This window comes from Oreochromis aureus, linkage group 17 (assembly GCF_013358895.1).
Source record: "Oreochromis aureus strain Israel breed Guangdong linkage group 17, ZZ_aureus, whole genome shotgun sequence".
In the NCBI taxonomy this organism is placed as follows: domain Eukaryota; kingdom Metazoa; phylum Chordata; class Actinopteri; order Cichliformes; family Cichlidae; genus Oreochromis; species Oreochromis aureus.
Window position 1 is genome coordinate 17943387 of NC_052958.1, and position 22035 is coordinate 17965421.

General features: G+C 38.4%; 2 protein-coding genes across 3 annotated transcripts in view; one reads left to right on the forward strand and one right to left on the reverse strand.

Moving 5' to 3' along the window:
- Window positions 1–1156: 1156 nt before the first annotated feature.
- gnsa (glucosamine (N-acetyl)-6-sulfatase a) lies at window positions 1157–18385 on the reverse strand. The gene is made up of 14 exons (XM_031746395.2): window positions 18073–18385; window positions 15284–15343; window positions 14671–14877; window positions 12447–12512; window positions 9286–9384; window positions 8723–8890; window positions 8492–8574; window positions 7136–7254; window positions 6695–6798; window positions 6179–6280; window positions 5754–5864; window positions 5524–5634; window positions 4864–5024; window positions 1157–4481 (listed from the first exon to the last, which is right to left on the reverse strand). Exons 1-14 carry the CDS (start codon window positions 18241–18243, stop codon window positions 4406–4408), a joined length of 1638 nt encoding a protein of 545 aa, XP_031602255.1. The 5' UTR covers window positions 18244–18385; the 3' UTR covers window positions 1157–4405.
- Window positions 18386–19642: 1257 nt separating this feature from the next.
- Window positions 19643–22035, forward strand: part of tbc1d30 (TBC1 domain family, member 30) — a 29893-nt gene continuing 27500 nt past the window's right edge. The window contains exon 1 of one of the 2 annotated variants that reach the window (XM_031746376.2): window positions 19643–20416. In XM_031746376.2, coding sequence (XP_031602236.1) covers window positions 19903–20416 — 514 coding nt within the window. In that variant the 5' untranslated portion in view covers window positions 19643–19902. The remainder of the gene's footprint in view (window positions 20417–22035) is intronic. The other variant, XM_031746378.2, reaches the window with a different exon arrangement.

Below are 22035 nucleotides of genomic sequence, written 5' to 3' on the forward strand. Positions count from 1 at the left end.
ACACTAATTTCAGGTGATTTTCACCCATCCAGTTATTAAATAAGTGGCAATTTCCAAGAGAATTCATTTGGTAAACAAAGACGTTTATCGTCAGCTGATCAAAAAATCAATTGTTTTTGTTTCTTTTCACTGTCCCAGGAATGTGTGGACCAAAAAACAAGTTCCCAGTTCTATTATTATTATTATTATTATTATTATTATTATTATTATTTATTTATTTTTTTTAGTTAACCGTTCCCTAATTTTTCACTAATTTTAGGGTACAGGGTCCCCGCATACCTTTTTTTCATTTTATGAGACTTATAGGGGGTAGTAAAAGAAGAGTACTTCAATTTGCCATATATTGTTGTACTTTAATATATTTTGATGGGAAGTATGTTTTGTCGGGTATATTGGGTAAAATAGTTATTGGTAGTGTTACTGTTCTTGGGTTAAGTCCATTAGGTTTGGTTCACCATTACTGCTGAGACGCGGGTGTGAATTGTCAAATTTCGCTAACTTTTCTTTCTACAGAATTTGAAATGAACCTAATAAATGTGAATTTTAGACGGTCTTAAAAACTGGGATGTTTACTGTTAATATCATGTTGAAAAGTTAGTCTTTTAAATAAAACTTTTACATTATTTAACATTCCACTGTGACTCAATCCTTGGATTCTCATTTTTTTTTTTTTTTAAATACATTGTTAAACCACAAATCTTTGGATTTAGGATGTTGTTAGTTTTTTGTAACAAATTTGAAAATTTGACCAAAATTTTCCATCCAATTATAACTTTTATTTTGTATTGTACTGTATTTTGTGCGCAAATTTACTGACACTGGAGATTCTTGCAAACAACGTTACGAAAAGAGGTAAGAACAAAATAGCTGTATATTAAATCCCAAAATGTTTAAAGGAAGTTAATCCCTGTGAGCCAAAAGCTTAGGCTTTACACAGCTCTAAATGCTGTTTCGGACAGTTTTTTTCTATTCTTGGCTCTGAATGATGTCACTAACAATGTTATTTCTGGTAACATGCAGGATCAAAGCTAATGCTATTAACTGCAGTGACTGAATGACAGTAGGATTGAGACAGGTCAGAAATGTAATTTAATAAATATTTCAGGCAGAGTGGGACACTTTGGGACCTTTTTTAAAGTGAAATACTGAAGCAGAATGTGATTGCTTTAGAATAGATCTTTATTTGGACAAAAACACATAAGCCAAAAATACATAATCAAAAACTACTCAAGGGTGCCAAAACGACTGAACTGTTCTGACAGAGCGGAAAGTGCATCAGTGAGTCGAAGATACGATCAGTGATCAGTTGGGGGGGGGGGGCAGCAAAACAGTCCAGTGGAGGGTTTCAATGATCACGTGAATTCAGTCCAGTTTGTTGAATACAGAGCAAGATGCAATACATGAACACAATAGTATTATTAAAGCAAACAAGACAGAGCATGGGAAAGTCTTTTCGGTTCTCAGTCAACATGACACGCAGTCGGTTTTAAAAACAGATGTTTAGCATTTTCCCTCCGAGGTTTCCACCTCCGAGTGATCTGCACACATCTTACTGAACATAAATTTTACAAGTTTGAACATCAGCACAATGTTTTGGCTCCAGGCAGCTTTAAAGTTAGACAGGAGATCGATACCACTTATGTTTGCTTAGTGAGCATAAAGCTACAGCCAGGAGACCCTTAGCTTAGCATAAAGCCTGGAAACACTGGGACTGATAGCCTGACTCGACCTATGAGCAGACCCAAAACTAACCAGTAGTAACTTTAGAGGCTCTATAGGTACTGTTGGTTGGGTTTTTTTGTTTTATGCTACGCTAATCAGCCACTGGCTAGAGCTATGCATTTAGATATGCACAGGAATGATGTGAACCTCAGATTTCACAAAACTTTAATATTTTAAAGAAATGCCACAATCTGTAAAAAGCTGGAAGCAGAAGGAACATTAAAATGAAGAAATTTTTGTTAAAGAATGATAAAAATGCAAATCAAGGGTTACAGAGGGCTTTATACTTTAGTAAATCAGATTGGGTTTTTTTATCTTGATCTTTATGAAAACGTAGCTTTTCTATTTGAAATTTGAAGATGAGCTTTTGGATCTTGGTACAGAAATTCAGATTTAGTGAAGTGTCACAACATCTTAAATGAACTCAGTTATTTGAAATCAGGTGAGACAAAAGTTAAAATGCTGATTATTTCATGATTGAACGCAACAGTCTTGGAATAAGCATTGAAATGATGCTGCAGCATTAAATCTGATTTATAATTCTTTCTTGAAAGGACGTTTGGTTGAAATGCCGTTGCCACTTTTCAACAATTCATCCGGACTCTTTTTACCCAGCCCAGCCAAGAAAGGTTAATCGGTCATAACAGACCTTTTTTAACGTCATCTTAACAAGTTCAATACATTGATTTCTGTGAGAGTATTTCTCACTACTCCATTTCTTAGTTCACTTAGGCCATGAATTTGTGAGTCTCAGGAAGGGTTGTGTTTGGTGCAGTCTTTTATTTTGAAAAATTACAGGATGCTTTGTACTGCTGCTACATCTGACTTGCTGTCCTCATATTTTTGGCAACCTGTGGCACATCTGGTCTCGTGCCAAGTGCAATGAGCCGTGGTTGTCACATCAGAGTTGGAAAGCATTGCAGCCACAGCTGCTAGATTTTTGATGTTATGCTACAAAAAAATTTTTTTTGACTGTGTTTGTATGTTCAACCTTTTTCAAACCAACAATCTTGGACATTGCACTAAATTGGGAAGGGGGATCTTGTTAGAGTTACCATATAAAACCTGGGAGACTAAAATGATCAAATTTTGTTTGCTACCTACATCACAGTAGGATGTGCAGGGCAACTGAGAGGGTAATGTGACTGTGGCTTGAACTTGAGTTGATTAATCAGTCGTATAATTCTGATAAATTTAAATTTACTTGCTAAATAATTGTAAGATTTATTTGTTCCTGCCTGTCAGAGGAACCTCTTTTGCTCTGAGAACTTTGCTCTAAACCTGATAAAATTAACCTGGATACATGAACTGTTTAAGAAAATCTTAAAGTGGAGCCTTGTTTGCAGTTTAGAGCTTGTATTTGCCAAAGTATTTCAAGTACAACTTTCTGCAGAGCCCCCAGAGTCCCTTAAGGTGACATTTCCTTATTGTGCACACAGGATTATTTACTATAAACTCATATGTGTCTGTAATGAATGCATACAGCTGTGATATAACGGAGAAAAATCTGCTAATGAAGTTTTAGTTTGACCTCAGAAAGCTTTACAGTGTTAGGTAGTGGTTTGCAAGATAGGTTCATCCTCCAGTCCAAAGACCAAAGTTTTCAGCTAACGTCAGTGCGTGCTTTTACTCAAGGTGAATATTTTAAGGAAAAAAATACTGTCTAGTCTGTTTTCTAGTTTGACTTTGACTAGAAACAAGTTGACTAATTAGTGCAAAATGAAAAAAGAAAACAAACCCCAAAACAACAACTAAAATTGGAGCAGAAACTTCTTGGACAGACTTTTGTATCATTAACTACACAGCAGGTCATATTATTTGTCAAACAACTACAATAAACAAAGGCATTAAAAATAAAGTTGAAATTCCGGTTTAGTTACTCAAAGTAGCTGAAGTAAACCTATGCTGGCATCCACCAGTTAAAGAGGGCCTAATCATATAATCCTTATACCATAATATAACTAAAATAAATGGGTTATTTTTAAATTAAACTACCCTACAGTTGTTATTAAGAGTTAAATTAACGGCAAAGACCAGAACTGCTTTTTGTAGCAGCCTGTATATGTTTATTTCTAGTGCTAAGTTTGACATTTTAACATGGGAATCTATTGGGACTGCCTCACTTTTGAAGCCTCCCTCAAGTGGCCATTAGAGGAACTGCAGTTTATGCCACTGACAGTAAGCAAAGTCATAAAAGTGAATTTATAGTAACATTTAAAATGAGTGCATGAGATTAAAAAAAAAAAGTCACACCTAATGGGAAAGTGAGGGCTCTGTAGCTTTCTATGATAAATTCAAGTGTTCAACCATAAATTAAAAAATTAGAAGAGTGAGTAGTTGAAAGGAATTAAAGTGATATGTTCAGTGCAAAATAAGGCTTACAGGAAAACAGGGTTTTAATTCATGGCTTGCTTTGTGTAAATCAGTTCTTAATAATCTGGCTCTCTTTCACACCTACTGACAAAAATAACTGAAAAGCAGTCCAAACAGACAGTTTAAAGGTGGGCCTCCTATCTTCCAGCAGCCCCATAATATGACCCCCACCTGATCCCTTCTCCATCCTCATCTTACAAAGAGATTGGCTCAGGAGGCCTGACAACAAGGCAACAACATCAGGAAAGGCTGAACACATCACTCAATGCAGCCCTTCTTCCCCAGCTTCCCCACATCCTTCGCCGTCTTCCTACTTCAGTGTCTGCCTGAGTCTGCTGAGCCTCCAGCTGTGGCTGGTAAACATCTGTCGTGGGTCAAATTTATACCTGAGGGGAGGAAAATATCACAGGGTAGAATAATTAATGCTTGTGTGTTAACAGAGCCTGGAAAACTTCACTAAAAAGGTACAAAATGTATTGAAAAAAAATTAAAAACTAATTGCTGACTTAAATAGAATTCTTGTTTAACAGGATATTTTTATTTTCAAGGTATTTATCAGGAAATCACAACTCATTACATGAATACTGAAAAGTACACAGTAATTATTTATGCAATAGCCATGATTTAATTAGTTTAGAAAAAAGTGAATGCAAGGGATAACGTTTGGGAATTTAAGTGTTTAAGTATGAGAGAATTCACATATAATTTTGTTGATTTAAAAAAAAAAAAAAAAAAAAAAGATAAAATGCAGAGTCTTGCTGAACAGACCTTGGATCGTACACGCCGAGTGTCCGACATGACTGTCCGGAGCAGGACTGCAGCATCATCAGCCGGTGGTTCATCTTCTCCAGGACTTCCTTGTCGATGGTTTTTGCGATGTTGGTCAGCTGGTACGGGTCTGCAGTCACGTTGTAGACTTCTACGAAAATCTACAGAAGATAGACATCTGTGAAATAAGCTAATGATTCAAAACTGAAGAAACTCAAGGACATGCCATTCTCGATTTGACCACAAGACGCCAGCAAATCAAAGACTTTCAAAACCTGCATACAGTGCTTTTAAATGTGCTATATGAAGCATTTTTTCACATGGTAAATCCTCTTTTATCGCTAGTGCTGCAACAGATGTTATCTTAAAAGTGAGACATTCCCAACTGTCCCAGTTGCTTGACTGATTTATATGTTAAGGATATGGGATCAGTTTCTTACACAAAAATATAAAATGGAGCACTTTTGGTTAGTTCAGCTTTATGAAGTAACCATCACCAGATTAATGCAGCACAGCTAAGTTGCAGGTAGCTGGCTAATCGTAGCCATCTTGCCTAACATTAGTGCCAACAAAAATAACATTTGAATACAAATTTTAGTTGGCTAGCTTGACAAATTGCTAAAGACTGAGAGGCAAAAGCAAATAAATACAATACTATACCTCATTGTCATCAAATTCGCAGTACTGCAGGTTGGAAGAGGGGGCGATGGTGCGCACACAGGCGTAAGTGTTGTTGTAAGAGTCCTCACACACACAGTCTGGGAAACACTCCTATAGAAAAAACAATTGTTATTGGTGTTTAACTTTTGGAGCCGCTGAAACACCCCCCCCCCAAAACCCAAAACAACCCACAACAACAACAAAGTTTTACTTCATCCCTGCTTCCATACCGACACTCCGGGTCCCAGCAGGGGGCAGGTAGGGTCCGACTTGTTCCTGCCCTCGCCTTCATACTCCACCAGGATGTCTGTTCTCCAGCTGGTGCCGTTCATCTTCCCCTCCTGGGGACACACACAGATATGAACAAGTGTGACTTTAAATGTATTTTGTTACCTAATAATCTTTACTGACTTTTGCTGATAAGTTGTCACTTACCTCTTATTATATTATTAGTAATGTGTTACTGTGGCAATTGATCAACATTTGATGATGTAAAAATTGTTTGTTAGTAATATATCTACAAATAAAAGGATTTATTTGTGTACTTGGGTCTGACTAAGCATATTAATATTCAACTGTCCTTGAATTCATTACCACACCTCCTTTACCTTGTATTATAAACAACAAAAGCAGAACACAAGCTTAGTTTTCTCACCATAATTGGCAGAAACGACATGCCGTCCATTTGGGTCTTGTTGACGTTGTACCCGGCGATGTCCAGGATGGTCGGACCAAGGTCAACGTTCGCCACCAACATCTGGCAAGACAAAAGAAACACTCAGTCCAACAAATGTGGCCAGCAAAATGGATGCACCATCTCTAAACACTCACAGAGAACCACGCACCACAATAACCACAAATTACTATTTGTCTCCAGATAGTACGAATAGTACGAGTTGTTTAAAAAGGGCTTTTTTTGGATTGAGCTGAAACTTAACTCACACTATAAATTTACCAAATTGCAATGAAGTGGAGGAGACTGTTATGGTAACTCAATAAAATTTCAGAAAAACATGGTTCTGATAATTGAACTGATTATTTAAATGAAGAACACAGTGTCGTCCACAAAAAAGAACATTTTATTTATCAGTTTGTTTGCCTGTGTGTGTGTGTGTGTGTGTGTGTGTGTGTGTGTGTGTGTGTGTGTGTGTGTGTGTGTGTGTGTGTGTACCTGGCTGGTCTGGTTGGGTTTGATATTCGGTCCTCTGACCATGAGAGGAACTCTGATGTCAAACTCATACAGCTGCCTTTTATCCACTGGGAGAGAGAACTGACCTGAAACAGGAAGAGACATCCACGCTTGTCAAGGCTGCAGAGTCCTTTCAATTTCTTTACTCTGCGTCCAAAAAACACGCCTCATGCACTTCTTATCATCTGAGACGTCACTTTTAGGTTGTGACTGAGATTTGGCCACATTTTCAACAGTATCGACAATTTTACAGCAGTTTTGTTTCTCGTGTTTTAAACCTTTGGAGGTATAAAAGGGTGGGAAACAGTTAGCAGTGAGAGCTAACCAAACCCTACCACACTAAAAACCTTGTGAACGTTAAAATATCCTCTGAAAAACCGTAGATGTTGAAATAAAAAACAAAAAGCGCTCGCACAGACATACCTGTGTGATATCCATTATCAGACGTAAAGAAGATGTAGGTATTGTTCAGTTCACCTCTGACCTCCAACCTCTTCACTATTTTCTCCACCAGATCGTCCACTGACAGTAGAGTTTGCCACCTGTAGGACGAGATAAACTGGGAATGAGGAGAAAATGTGACATACAAAGTTTTCTACAGAATATATCCAGATGCAAAACAGCCCCCCCCCCATTCACTTTATTAATAGGAAATCACATTTCTCTAACTGTGAAAGCCCCGTTCCTTCTGCCTCATGTGTTCCCTCGTGGCTCGCTGCTGTTGTGGTTCCTCTCAGTGGGAGAGTTAAGTCTTTACTCTTTATTTTGCTTTTGTTTCTAATTATTGTCGGTAATTCTCCTTAATTAATTCCACACTTTATTTGCCAATTTCCTCAGTCGTATTTTTTAAGTAAGTAAGAAAAATGTAGTTATTTACCACCTTTCAGAAAAAAAGTCACAGTGCTTCACAGTATAATTTGAAATAATGAAAAAGGCATAGATCCAACAATAAAAAAACAGTTCAAATGGACAGAAATAAACAAAAGCTAGCTTAAAGACAACAGAAAGGTGTTGTACGGGACTTTTTGGAGGATCTGGTGAGAAGGTTGCAGCAGATGGTCGCCCCTCCCTGAGCCTGGCTCTGCTGGAGGGTTCTTCGTATTAAAAGGGAGATTTTCCTTCCCACTGTTGCCAAAGTGCTTGCTCATAGAGGGGTCATATGATTGTTGAGGTTTTCTCTGTTGTATTTTTATAGGGTCTACCTTACAGTATACAGTGCCTAAGTCGACTGTTGTCGTGATTTGGCGCTGTAGAAATAAAACTGAATTGAACCGAAGCCTCGTAGCTGCATTCTGGATCATTTGCTGACCCTTTGTAGAACTGTTCTCTTGTCATTGGTCGGCTATAGCACAAACTAAGAGGTGTTCTCTGGGATACTACACCGGGCTCATCGAGGCTGTAAAGCACAACGTGATGGTGGAGTCCATGCAAGGATGACAGACTCGGGGATGAAGCAGCTGATTATATTTCATGTCAGAAAAAACTTGGCGAATAAAATATTTACAGTGGAGAAATGTATAAATGATATTTTTTAAATTAATATTGACTCATTTAAGAAAGCTGGTGCCACGAAAGGAGCTGCACCCATACTGCTACAAAAACAAGCTAAATCTGTGGGAAACTATGTTAAGAGCTGAAGGTGAAAAGAAAGGAGGAGAATTAGGAGGTGAACGATGACAGAAAGCAGGGGCTCCGGTAAGGAGCCGAGGAGGATGTGTCAAAAAGGAAATAAGGAAGTGGAGCAAAGAAAGAGGAAGGTGAGGAGGTGAAGCGACTGACCGTCCCCTGAAGGCATCATCCAGAAACTGAATGGAGGAATTTGACATGGGAGTTTTAGCCTGTCTGATCAACCAGTGTTTGTCCTGAGGGGAGAAATGAAAGTCATCATGATTATCAAGGTCCTCTTTAGCGTAGAGACTGATGTAACCCAACAGAACGTATTAACCTAACGCTTTCTTCCATCTTACTTTGGAATCAGTGAAATTCAGCAAGGACTTTAAAAAGTTCTACCTTTCCGTGGATGTTGAAGTTGGGATCTCGGGGAGCTTTGGTGTTGTTGAAGCTGTTCTGGTACTGAGGAGCTGCCGTCCAGGGCGAGTGGGGGGCCGGCGTGGACACCATCATGAAGAACGGCTGGTAGCTGGTTTTATACTGGAGGAAGTCTAGAGACATGTTGGCCTGAGAACGAGGGAAGAGAGTGATCAGAGCCTTTGACCACTGATCATTTCTGCATATGAAGCTTACATCATTGTACATGGCTGTCTCTCTGTCAGACTGTTGGTCTTACAAACAATATAAAAAGATGTTACCTCTTTTTCTCTGACATTATATAAAGTCAAACATAACAAAAAAGAAGCGGAGTAGAGGTTGCTGACAAAACTTCAGCTCTCTCTCTTAAAATTTAGGGTTTTTTTCCCCAAAAAACTTTAATTTACAGTAATTTATCAAGCAGACATGATTTGTCTTTTTTATTTTTTCCCTAAAAATGTAAGTGTGAACCAAAAACTGGCTTTAAAGTAACAAGACAACGATGAAGTAAAGGACGGTGTGCAGTCATATCAGAGCTCTCTCACCAGTAGATCTGTCAGGTAATCTTTGCTGTAGTCGGCTCCGTGCTTCTGAGCCTTCCCGTTCACTGACAGTGTGTAGTTGTAGTATTTAGAGTTTTTATCCTGGAAAACACAAACGACACGACGCTGTAAAACACTTCAGTTTTAAAGAGCCACTCAGTTCATGTGTAAGAACTGCAAATTATTACGTAAGAACATGTACCATCTTCATTTCACATTTCCCAGCCTTAAATCACACAGAATAAAACACCTAGTGGAAGAAATCATTTCCAGGTGTGTCTTATATGTATGTATCTATATAATCTTGGTCTAAGAAGCTGAAGTGAATTTTAAGAAGCCAATAAAAAAAGCCTGATATTTATTTTTGAACCATGCACAGGGTTAGGGTTAAGAAACCTGGAAAGCTTCAGTGTTCAGAAAGAAGTCCTAAAACTGCAGTTCCTCTAATGGCCACTTGACGCTGGCACCAAAAAAACCAGTCATTCCACGTTGAGACAGTTTTAGCTTGTATGGATACTTAATTTCTATAACAAGTGTACAGTGGTTACATTGTTTTTAAAATTCATCCATTTGGATACAAGTTAGGGTCATGATAGCGAAGCAGGCCACCCTCTTCAAATACGGTCACTTCTCACTCCTAATAACCAGCAAGATTGCGGCGGAAACACTAATGATGACAAAGTGCAGGGTCCAAAACTAATGGTTGTCATGGCGGTCGCTGCATCCATCATTTATATACAGTCGTTGCAACCTGATTTAATAGGACAGATGAAATCCAAACAAATATAACAGCTTGAAGAATGATTTCCTTACAGTGCCAGTGGGGTTTTCTTTTGCTCTGACTAAAATCTAATTGCAGGAAAAATCCCCTCTTTTTTTTTTTTTTTTTCCCTTTCTTAAAAACAGTGGTTACAACTGTTGCTCACAGCTGACCACATGAAGTCACCAATGATCAGAGACAAGCTGCATTTCATGGAAACCTATTGTTAAAAGTTCCCTCAAAGCATAGTGATAGTGACTCTGGGGCAGCGCCAGAAGGATTATTGGCTTAAACTGCCAAAATCTTATAAACCGCATGAGTCTCCACGGCAGTCTGGACGTGACTTCCGACTTCTGCAAACCAGTTAGAGACCTTCTGTAAATCCACGCAACTCTAATTTCAGCCTTTTTATTAGTCTGTCTCCTTATTTAGCCACATGACCACCTACATTTCACAGTGGTGTATGAGGCAGCTTGATATCAGATCTGATTCAATCAGAAATAGACATTTTTGCAACATTAAATATAAACTGGGAACTCATGAAAATAACAAAACAGAAAATTGTCAGGAAAAATATGGATTTTAAAAAACAAACAAAAAAAAAAAAACACATTTCAAAACAAAGAAGAAAATATCTCAGGTTCTGCACCAGTTCTATGCTGGTTTAATCACAGCTGTGGACGTGACAGTGTCATTGTGTCTTCGTATGAAAGATGGAGATGGGAGGTATGAATGGAGACCGTATGAAAGATTAACACAGACTTAAAACGTGGAGCCGGTCCAGGAATCCATTAAACCTCTATTCTTTCAAATGGCCAACAGGAGCCGACTCCTTTGGTTCAAATCCAGAGACTGGTTATTGAGAGGTCATTAAAACATTTTTAAAATAGTTCAGTGCACTGAAATATATTATTTTAAGACTTTTATGTGACTTGATCCAACAGGATATGGGACCTGGTCTATAACCACCTGCAGGAAGTTGCTAACTTTCGTCAAGATGGTGATAAAACAACAATGAGACGAAGTCAGTCTACGATCAGTTTGCAATTAAAAGGGGTCAAGCTGGCAAATGTGTGCAATCTGTAATAATACAACAATTAATGGTAATAAAGCATTGATGTCCAGATAGACAGAAATACAAATTCACTACTTAAACTTAGTGTCCAGCCAGAACTGCATAGATTTTAAACAGAACTGCAAAGTGAGACAGACATTCTGCAACCTCGCTTTAATAAAGAATATAACCGAAATACAACCAGCTGAGTCAAGATCTCTATTGCAAAGTCATGGGGGTTTAAAAATTACACATAATGCTCAATTTTCTGACCAATTTTCTGATACTGAACTTGTCTTACTTCCCATCAGTAGCAGGGAAAGAACTACAATGGCTGCACTGTGCAGACCATCTGAAGCTGAAAAAGATCATTAACCACAGAATACAAACTGCAATTTATTTCCTCACTTGAAAGGAAAGAGTAGCAGAGAGTTAATCCGATACGCTCCCGTGGTACTACATCTAAAACTCTTATATGTCCTTCTCCCCGGCATTAACAGTTAAGGTTTGCACCTTAGGAATTAAGGGATAAGATGCTTTGTAAATGACTTCTCTTCTGACAGATTTAATCCTAACTTTTCAGGGAAATTCGTAATAAACGTGACGGTTTTAGGAAAATTCTTGGATTAAAAAAAAAAAAAAAAGGCTTCATTTCCAGCAGCTGAATTTTCCGTTGGAGCAGCGTTCAACTCAGATGTTGAACAAAATAAACTCAGTTTTATCAATAGTATCAACAGGCAGACGCTCAAAATGACCACATCATGTGACGATCAATACATCAAGCACTGTTCACCGAGACAGACGAGCAGCTTTATCGCAGATGCAGAATTTGCTAATAGAAAACGTAAGACTCCAATCAGAGGAGGCAGCCGAGTCTCTAAACAAGTTCTCAGAAGAAGTAGAGCCACAGACACTTTGGGTTGTCTAAGAAAAATGACAAATGACAAATCAAAGCTTGAGACTTGAAGCACTAATAGAGGAGGAGACGAACACAAGGCAGAATGATAATGCAGTGAAACATGACAGCTCAAATTAGTGGCTGTTTCTTTACGCTGGAGTTTAACACCGGCGTTAAACTGACTCCATGATGGCAAAGAAGAAGCAGAGTCCTTTCCTCAGAGACGTGCTCACCTCTAAAGACAAAGAGGGCCAAATATTCCTGAGACCACAGGAATGTGAGTTTCTCAGAAACTTGTGTAGTCAGTGCAACTTCAGTGCTGGTGTTACTTAAGCAAATTGAAGTTGTATAGTTTTGAGATTATAGCTGCATGACTGTCTTTGATAATAAGGTAAGCTCTAAACGGGTCCATGATATCTGTAAGAGCAAATAATGTGAACTTTCAGACTTACCAGCCCGACCCAGTAGTTCCAACCTGGAGGAACGTGCTCCACTCCACCAGCTTCCGAGTGCCCATACTGCAAAATAGCATAAATGTTGAGTATGTGCAGTTCTGCATGACGAGATGAAGAGAATTACCCTGCAAAAAAATAGATGAGCACGACATATAAACGCATATGTTCTTCATGATTTCCACTTCAGACCTCAGCGTCACACGTTTCAAAAAGATTTCCACTTTTCACACAGGATCGATTTGCTCAGCTGAACCACAGTATTTAGAGAAAATTTAAGTTTAAAAGTTTAAGTTTAAATTTTTAGTTGAAATACATTTAGTTGAAAATCATGTATTTATTTGAAACAAAATGACATCACAGCTGACTTCCACGTGGAGAAATTTGCAAGATTTTTAGTCATCTTCCAAATTCCCTGCGAGCCACACTGTGTGACATTGATCTACCTGATGTATGTGACTGTACAATGACGGGAATCATGCTGCGTTTTATTCTGCAGGACTCGACCTGCTCAATCCAGATTGAAAATGTTCTTTCATTTTCTGGCACATAAACGCTCAAAGACAGAGTGAGGAGTGAAAATGAGAAGTAGCAAAACAGACCTAAGTGGCTTTTTTGGTGACACTTTAAACATCCTAACAAACAGGACGTTCTGGTTCTCTATTTGACCATCTGTTAATCACAAGGGGAGATGTAACCTTCACCCTCAGATGATATATCGCATGACTGCACATCTAATGACAGTCTCCTGAACACTGCAGTAAAGATGCCTCACTTTTATGCATCTCTTACACACGCATACAATTAAAAACTTCAATATATTTTATTTGAAATTACAATATAATGCTATTTAGTGCACTAGTGTACCTACTCAGAGAGAGGTTTACTAGAATAAGAGGCAACAAATCCGGTTTATACAGGGAAAATTAAATAAAATATAATGCAAGTAATTTTAGATATTGGATAACCAAAGTTATTTTATAAAAATAAACGCATAATTATATTTTAAGTAAACTTAAGTAGGGCATAACTAATTTTACAGGACAAGAGATAAATTTTAAATTTTAAGTACTGTGTAAGAACTCAAATTAACTAATTTTCTGGGAATTTAGTGGTTAAAACCCCCCAAAACAAAACAATATTTCTTACATCATAAATATTCTGTTGTGGTTTAGTGTTCTAACCTCTGGGTATTTTAAAGCAAAGTATTTAAAACACAAAGTATTTAAAAATCACTTGCAGTGTAATTTGTGCCTCCTTTTCTTAAATTCCCAGAGGCAAGGTTAAGCCACTCCATAATATGGCCCAGGCCCCGAAAAGATTGATTTTTTAATGCAAAATTATTATGAAATTACACATTTCTTAAATTTACTTACACATAGGGCTGCTCAATTAATCGAATTTTAATCTAGATTACGATCTGGGCTTTCAACGATCTTTAAAAATGACTGAGCCGATTATTAGCACCTCCCTCGTGCTTTACTCTCGCGCTGCTCCGTGTGGCAAATCGAGCGCATTTCTCTGCATTTCGAACACGCGTCACAACAATTAAGAGGACCCGAGGGAAGCTCGGAAAGCTCGGAAAGCTAAGCAGAAGTTATTTGTAGAGGAGAGGATAATGGCTGCTGAAGAAAGAACGCTGTTGGTTGAAAGGAGAGGTAAAACGACTTCAGTGGTGTGGAAACATTATGGGTTCGCGGAGTCAGACGTGGATCAAATATTGTGCAGTATTTTGAAGTTCACTAAACATAGATGTTTACATTTTTCATTTATTTTTTATATTGCAAACATTTCCACTGTAATCAGTATTTGCACACTATTTTATATTATTTTTTGACAATCTTTAAAGCCATTATTCAATACATTGTTATTGTTAAATAAATATCGTCAAATAATCGAGATCTCAATTTCAGTGAAAATAATCGTGATTATCATTTTTGCCATAATCGAGCAGCCCTACTTACACAGTATTTTAAAAAAAATGGGCCTCATTTCCTATAAAACAGCTGAAGTATACCAATTATTCATGTTCTACTTAAAAGTACTGATATTGTATTTCAAATAAAAGACATTGAAATTACATTTAATTACAGGGGATTTACAGCAACAAATTATTTTTAAGCTCCTTCATTCTTCAGATAACTACAGCGCAGTAGAAGGACAAAGGGGGACAAACTCTTACTAAAGGCAAGTCACCGATTCTGGCAAAAAAGGCGACACTCACCTGGTTGAGATATTTCCCAGCAAAGAACGTCTGGTAGCCAGCGGAGGCCTTCAGTAAGGCGGGGAAGGTGTGTGGCTCCTCGCTTTTCTGCCAGGCTTTGCTGCTACAGTTTCCATCCAAGGTGTTGTTGATGACGTGGTGGTTGTGGGGGTATTTCCCCGTCAGGATGCTGGCACGACTGGGGCAGCACAGCGGGCTAGCAACAAACTGAGGGGAAAAGATGCGACATGAAACTGAAAGGGTTTTCTTTAATTATATTTGACTTGGGATTCTCTACATGCAGCTTTTATGTACTGGAGACAATTAAAACTAAAGTCATTTTAGTTAATGCTACAAAATAACGTACAGAAGCAAAGCAGGGCTCAAATGATACACTTAATAGTCCCTGAAAGCTGTATATAAAAGATGTACATAATTTTGGGTTTGAAAAGTAAAGCTAATGCAAAATGTCTTAAAATTTCATTCTTTCTAATGTCCAGCAGGGGGCGACTCCTCTGAAAAAGAAGCCCAGTTATATAGGAGTGGGTGACAAAATATCAGTAGCTAAGTCCATCTTTCATATACAGTCTATGCTGATGACAGCAAGAGGAATATGTAGGGAGGCTATACTTACTGCATTTGTGAAGGTCATCCCCGCGTCACCGATGAGTTTTTTCGTCTTGTTCAGGGGATTCTGAAAGGAAAACACATTTTATTTTTTAGCTGACATTAATTCAATTCCCTGCACTCAAACTCTTTGTTTGCTTTTCGGCCATCAGCAATAACAGGATGTATTTTTTGTCCTATTGAGAAGGTTACTGTCATAGAAACAGCTTTTCTTTTTAGACCAGCAAAGGTTTGATCTATTTGAGTCTATTCACCCTGCTTTCAGAGGGTGAAACACTAAAATAAATAACAAAGTTATTGGAATAGCATTGGAACAGCAACACTGGAAAAGTAAGTAAACATGTACATTCATCGCATCTTCACATTTATGAAATTATAATCAAGGATTTCAGATTAAATGGAGATGACTGGATTTTTCTAATGGTTTAGAAAACAACTGTTATCAAAGGATTTAAAAAGATTTCGAAACAATTTGAAGAAATGCTTCAGCTCTAACACTAAATCCTCAAAAAGTGCTTTCAGAAAACTGACAACTGGCTGCCGGGAATTTCCTGACTTTCGGATGCAAAGAAGTGTCCAAGAAGCCTAAAGCAGACTTGTGCATGTGCATCGGGGATTGGCTCAGAAGGAGAAATTGAGGTTTATGACATGATTAATTATGACATGATTATACAAAATGGGGAGTACTTCCATTAAAACCACCAAAATCTGTCAAAAATGTCAGCAAATTGATGTCTGAGACTGGTGGCCAATCAAGCTAATAGAGCATTACCTCATGATCCCAATGACAGACTTAGTCTTTTCAACTGCAAAGTATTTTATCCATTTACATTTCTTCTTCAAATGATTGAAAAAACATGTTTTTCCTTGTTGTGCTATTCACTTTTATCTGTAGATGCTGTTTGAACACAGACCACATGTTTGCTTGTGCAAATATGTCAATAACACCGAGTTTCCATGTGGTGGCCTCACTTTTTCACATGACTGTGGTGTCAGACAGAGCAGAGATTACACACCTCTGGAAAAACACTGGGCATTTGTGCACTAATCAGCACACAAAATAAATGGATTAACATACTGTGGCTCTGTAATATAACTGTTGCTACAACTGAAGGTGAGCCCGGTGTAATATTAGGTTCAGATATTAAAAACTGTCAAATTTGTACCAAAACAACACAAAATAATCTAAACTTGGACTCTTTACTCAAACTAAAGTCAAAAATAAGGCTCAGCATGTGTTATGATTTTTTATTTTATACATAAATTTGGCATTATGTTCAAATGAAGCTGTTCTTCAGGTAATGGCAATATCTATCAGTAGCTGTCTTAATAACTTACATTAGATGTGGTCTGAAAGTCACCAGTGTGATGTAAATTTGATAAAAGTCAAGCATAAACATGCAGTCAGGAGTTTTTGGACACACACAGGTTAAGAATAGAAATAAAGGTAGATGATCAGCAACAATTCATGACCTTCATTGATGATGTAACAACATTTAACCTGCGAAACACAGCAGTTTAATGTTTTCGGATGGCATATTTACAAGCTATCAGTCTGAGTACATCTGGGTTTGAATCAGCAGATAAAACGAGAAATAAGACAATCTACAAGGTTTTTTTTTGGATGTATCAGCAGTTTTTGTTTTGATTAGTCTCACATCAGTTACTTTCTGCAGTGACTTTGCGGAGTTTAGTTTTATTCTTTTAAACAGTAGTGTCCATTAAACAGCATAAAGACCAGGAGTGGGTCAAAAAATATTAACATTGTAGTGAAATCATTAATCACACTAATTTCTGAATAAAAAGCTTTTCTTTTCTTGGTGTGATAGTGATGTCAGTTACGATGGAGGGGTAAAAATGATCGGAAAGCGTCTTTAAATCAGTTGGTTTAATTTAAAGATGGGAAAATACTGTTGTTGCCGAGGTTTTGTGCCTTTCCCATTTGTAAACTGTAATGCGCGTCACATGATCACAGCTCTATTTTGCACTTTTTAAAGACATCTTGGGCTATTCATTACCTGTTTGTAAACAAATCTCTCATGAAATGAAAGTAAATGTAACGCCATTTAATGCCTTATGTTGTACACATTTTTAAGAGGGGTGTGAACCTGGCATGATCTTAAAATTTGGCAAAGTTATTTCTTTCGCACTCTTACCTGCAGAGGTGAATCTAAAGAAGGGCACAGCATTTACTCCATGACATTTATTTTAAAACTTTAAGTTGCTAACCAATTTAGCAGATGTAGCTCTATACTACTAATTAAATTATTGTAGCATCATTTATGGGCCAGTAAAAGCCTGATCTAGTGGGCCTGGAAGCCCAGTGGGGAGAAATGAACGCTGGTCAGTTAAAATCATTTTATACCTTCTGAAAGCATAACACTTCTTTCTTTTTAAATATGTGTATAAATATGCATGTAATAGTTTACCAGGCCTAGCCCATTTGAGATCAGATCGTGCTGTTTGACAGAGTAGATTTAAAGTGTTTATTTTGGGATTATTATAATTATTATGTATTACCATTACTGTCAGACTGGTTATTATAGCACAAACAACTCTTTCACGTAGACCCAGTCTTTATAAACATAACATCCTCTGGCTGGCTAAAAACATTTCTTCTAGATTTGTTGTTTAATTATAATAAACACATTTGTGGTGATGGATTGATAAGCCTGCTGACTCCGTCGGATGCCTGCATGATGTATGCTATCAGGAATGTTAGCTGTCAGCTTCATCCGATCCGGTTAAATGTCATTAAAAAACAATGTCATGAGTCTCAGATAAGCTCCTACTGACCAGACCCCCGATAGCGACGTCCAGGTCGTCGGTGAGGATCAGAACGATGTTAGGTCTCCGAGAGGAGCTGGCCCCGCTGCTCCCGCTTCGGTGGCTCCACAAAGTGACGCAGATCAGGAGAAAGCTGAACATCTTCGGCCCGGAGCAGCGAAAAGAGCCCATTTTCTTCATCCAGCTACAAACTTTTGAAGCAGACTGTCTCTACCATCCGCCTTGCGCCTTATAACAGCGTGAAATGGTGAGCCCGCTCCTCCGTGATAGCAAAAACACGGGCACGAGCTCAACCCTGACTCAACGCTTCCCTGTTTGCTGGTCACGTGGTGCTACGGAAGCCCGCATCATTTGATTTGTAGGCGTGTACCCGCCCCTCATGACTACAGCTTTTATTTAATGCTTTAATTTCCTTTCTTTCTTTCTTTCGTCTATCTGTAAAAAAAGAAAACTCAAGAGCAATCCTTCTTTTTAAACAGATTTGCTTCTTAGCAATCAAAATATAGCAAAAGATTTTATCGTCGTATTTTAATACAAATATAAAATTAAGTAGGTTGGACAAAAAATAAAAGTAGGGTTTATGGTGAAGTGAGCAGGAATGAAAGTGATAAGTGGGAAAACCAGAAAAAGGATATTTTGGTAATCTGGGTGAAGTGTGACCTTTAAAGTGGACCTTAAACATGGGATAAAGTTTCAGGTAAAGAGGTCAGCATACTTAGCTGAAACTTCAAAATCCAGACTGCGATAAACATTTAGTTTCTACTCTAATGCCAAGCTGACGTGATTTAATCAGAGCTTTCTTTGTGATCACCTCTTATGTAATCAAATCACCTTTTAAAATGCATTTATTTATTACATTTTTATGAATAAGACTTAAAAAAAATCAGAACAGTCTCATATGATTTTTTAAAAATCCACATTTGGGTCTGGATGGTATACATTTCACTGCTGGGACATATTTTTGATTGCATTATATTTCTTTTATCAATTACCATGAAAATCAACCAGGCTCAAGAGAAATGTACCTTCTCTTTTTACACAAACACAAGATGTGCTTTTTCATGCTTATTTCATCCTTTACCATGACACTGGGCTGTTAGAATATGAATATAAGTTACAGGTCATTGAAATTTGCCAACGTTAAAAAAAATATCTCCTGCAAGCTAGGCTCACATTGCAAGGATTTTGAAAAATCTAAGGACCTGAAGTTATTTTCATGTGAAAGGAAAGCTGTGAAGGATTCACTGCTAAAAGATGGGCCTTGTATTAAAATTTGGGTAAAAAGTATATGCTTCTTATTTACTTCATTTATTTGTGTATTTAAAATAAATGTATCAATCCATATTGAAAAGTTGTTTTTTTATCTTTATTTATACTCAACGATATTTAACGTTTAGAGGAGTCACATTACGAATTTCCGTGCAAACGTTAATAAATTGGTCTCAAAGGTGAAAGCGGATTGGCCGAGATACTTTTGGGCTCCTCTCTGATTGGCCAATGGAGCAGCTCCCGGCACCTGTCGCACCTGTCGCGCGACCTGAAGAAAGTTTGGCAGCAGTTGGAGAAGTTCAGCGTAGTGGGCTGGTCCATTGTGTAGTCCTGGAGGGGGGGAGCAGTGAATTCCAGTTCGGAATATTCAGGAAGGAAAGTAAAAGCCGCCAGACGAGTCTCCACCTTTCTGAGGTGAGGAATGGAGCGCTCCAGGAACTCTATCCTCTTCGAAACGCTCAAAGAAAACTTTGCAACTTCAGGAAAGTCAGGAAAATGACAGTCTACTTTTAAAAACAGACGCAGCAGGATAAGAGAGCTCATTCGTTCTGTTTTCTCGTAATAAAAACAATGGCGTCGAGGGTGAAATTAAACGGGAATGAACTTTTAGAAGTTGACATATGTGACGGTGGCTTGCGCTCCGAGGAAGAGAGCGAGGTTTATGCCCACTCTGCTGCCTCCCTGCAGGACGATTTCTCCGGCTTTCAGCAGTGGACGAGCCCCGCCGAGTCATCGAATGACACATCATCATGTCCGGGAGAGCAGGAGGTGCCCAGAGAGCGTGGAAACCCGCCTGGCACCTTTACTGCCACCCAAAGGACCAACGCGGCCGGTGACAGCGACTCTGAATCTGTGGGAGATGCAGTCAAAGCTCCGAGGGCTTCCATAGTGGACTGTCTCCTGGTGGAGCTTTATGAAACATACAGCGGAGGCAGCAGGAGGAATGCGGACAGCTGGGACAGCTCCACGGAGGCGTCCGGGTCCGATGCCTTCCTGGGCCGCAGTAACTCCGGGTCCAGCTTTCTGCAGGAGTTGCAGGAGAAGCACACCAGGAGGCACCAGATGAACTACCTGGCTCAGAAAGGTGAGGGATGCTTGGTGGTACAGACGGATCATTCAAACTCAACCAGCGATTATCTCTGTTTCCTCCTCTATGAATGATGCAGGTGGCTTATCACCTGTTTGTTTTATGGCTGATATTATGTGTTTTTGGTCTGTTTTATTCCTGCATTATTGCACCAACAAGCATGCAAAAGCACTGTCAAATCTTATTCACAACAACAGGTGTCTAAATGTGCTTTATCTGGAACGGTAAAGGCCCTGCAATATTAGAGAGAACCCCAAAGAACAGATGAGCCCCTATCAGCAAGCACTTGGCAACAGTGAGGAGGAAGAACTCCTTTGCCTCCAGTTTGACCTAGCTAATGCTCAGTCTCAGACACAGAAACTGATGCTAGTTTAAGGCCATAGAGTTTGTATGAGGTAATAGAGAAAAGAAACTGCACATGTGGAAATGCAAGGATCTTAAAATGGTATTGTATTCCTTATAGGTGAAATGGACAAAGAAATTTGGATATTTCATGAAGGGTCATTCCATAAAAATCTTTCCCAAATATGGAAAAAATTCAGAATTAGCATTGTTTTATTATCATTATTATTATTATTGTTATTATTTTATACTGTAACTGTCGTATTTTTAATTAAGTAGGGGGGAGTTTTACCTCCTTACTATGAATATTTTCACTTTTTCCTGGCTCAAATTGAACTTTTGTGAGATGAGTATCCATGTAGGTGCAACTAGTCCACATGTTGTTTAGACAGAGTGTGCATTTTACTTGACTTAACAGAAGTTGTGCATTTTTCTGTTATTTCATTGGGGCATTTGATCAAAAGAGGGTATTTTAAACATGAGTACATTGAATCCCAATCACAGTTCTGGTGGATTTTGCTTTGAAGGAAGATCAAAAATGCTTCAGTGGGTGCCAGAATTTATTTGCAGAGATCACAAACCCTGTTGACTGGAGGCTTTTTATCTGTCTTTTAATTCACAGCTACAAATGATCCAGTTACTGTTTTCTTGCTCTCTAATTGAAGCATTTAACAGAGCTTTTCTTTAAGCTTTGGGGTTTTCTTTGTTTATTTTTGTAAAAGCTTCATCCCAAATTTTCCATAATTCATTCCAGTAGTCTCTGTAATGAGAAAGTTATGTGTGTGTTTTCCGATTCACAGATACATCTTGATATATAGCTGATTTGTCTGTAAGTGTAATCAGATACTGGAGTGAGCTGAGCAGGCTGGGTGTAATGTGGGTAAAGCTCAGTGTTCAGACCGTTACAATGACAGAGACAGAATGCGTTGACAGCTCATTTCCTCGTATCCTTCATTGTTACCCCAGATTCCCACTTGGCATGTTACTGTGAGGTCCACGCTGCCATTGTTTCCTCTGGTTTAAAGGAATTCTTCAGTCAACACGGGCAGACCTGTGACTTCAGTGTTTGCACTCTGCACTGCTGAGGGTTGGTATGAGTTAGACAATGCTCAGGGCTGCCACTCAGGAAGAGGAAATACTCTTAAATAATACCTGAAATACCAGCCAAAATATGCAGACTCGCTTTGCTCCTGTGTTTGGTCAGGAACGGTCCGTGGAAAAGTTTAAAACCCTTTTTGGTAAATGTTACACTTTATTGATCCCTGCAGAGCAGT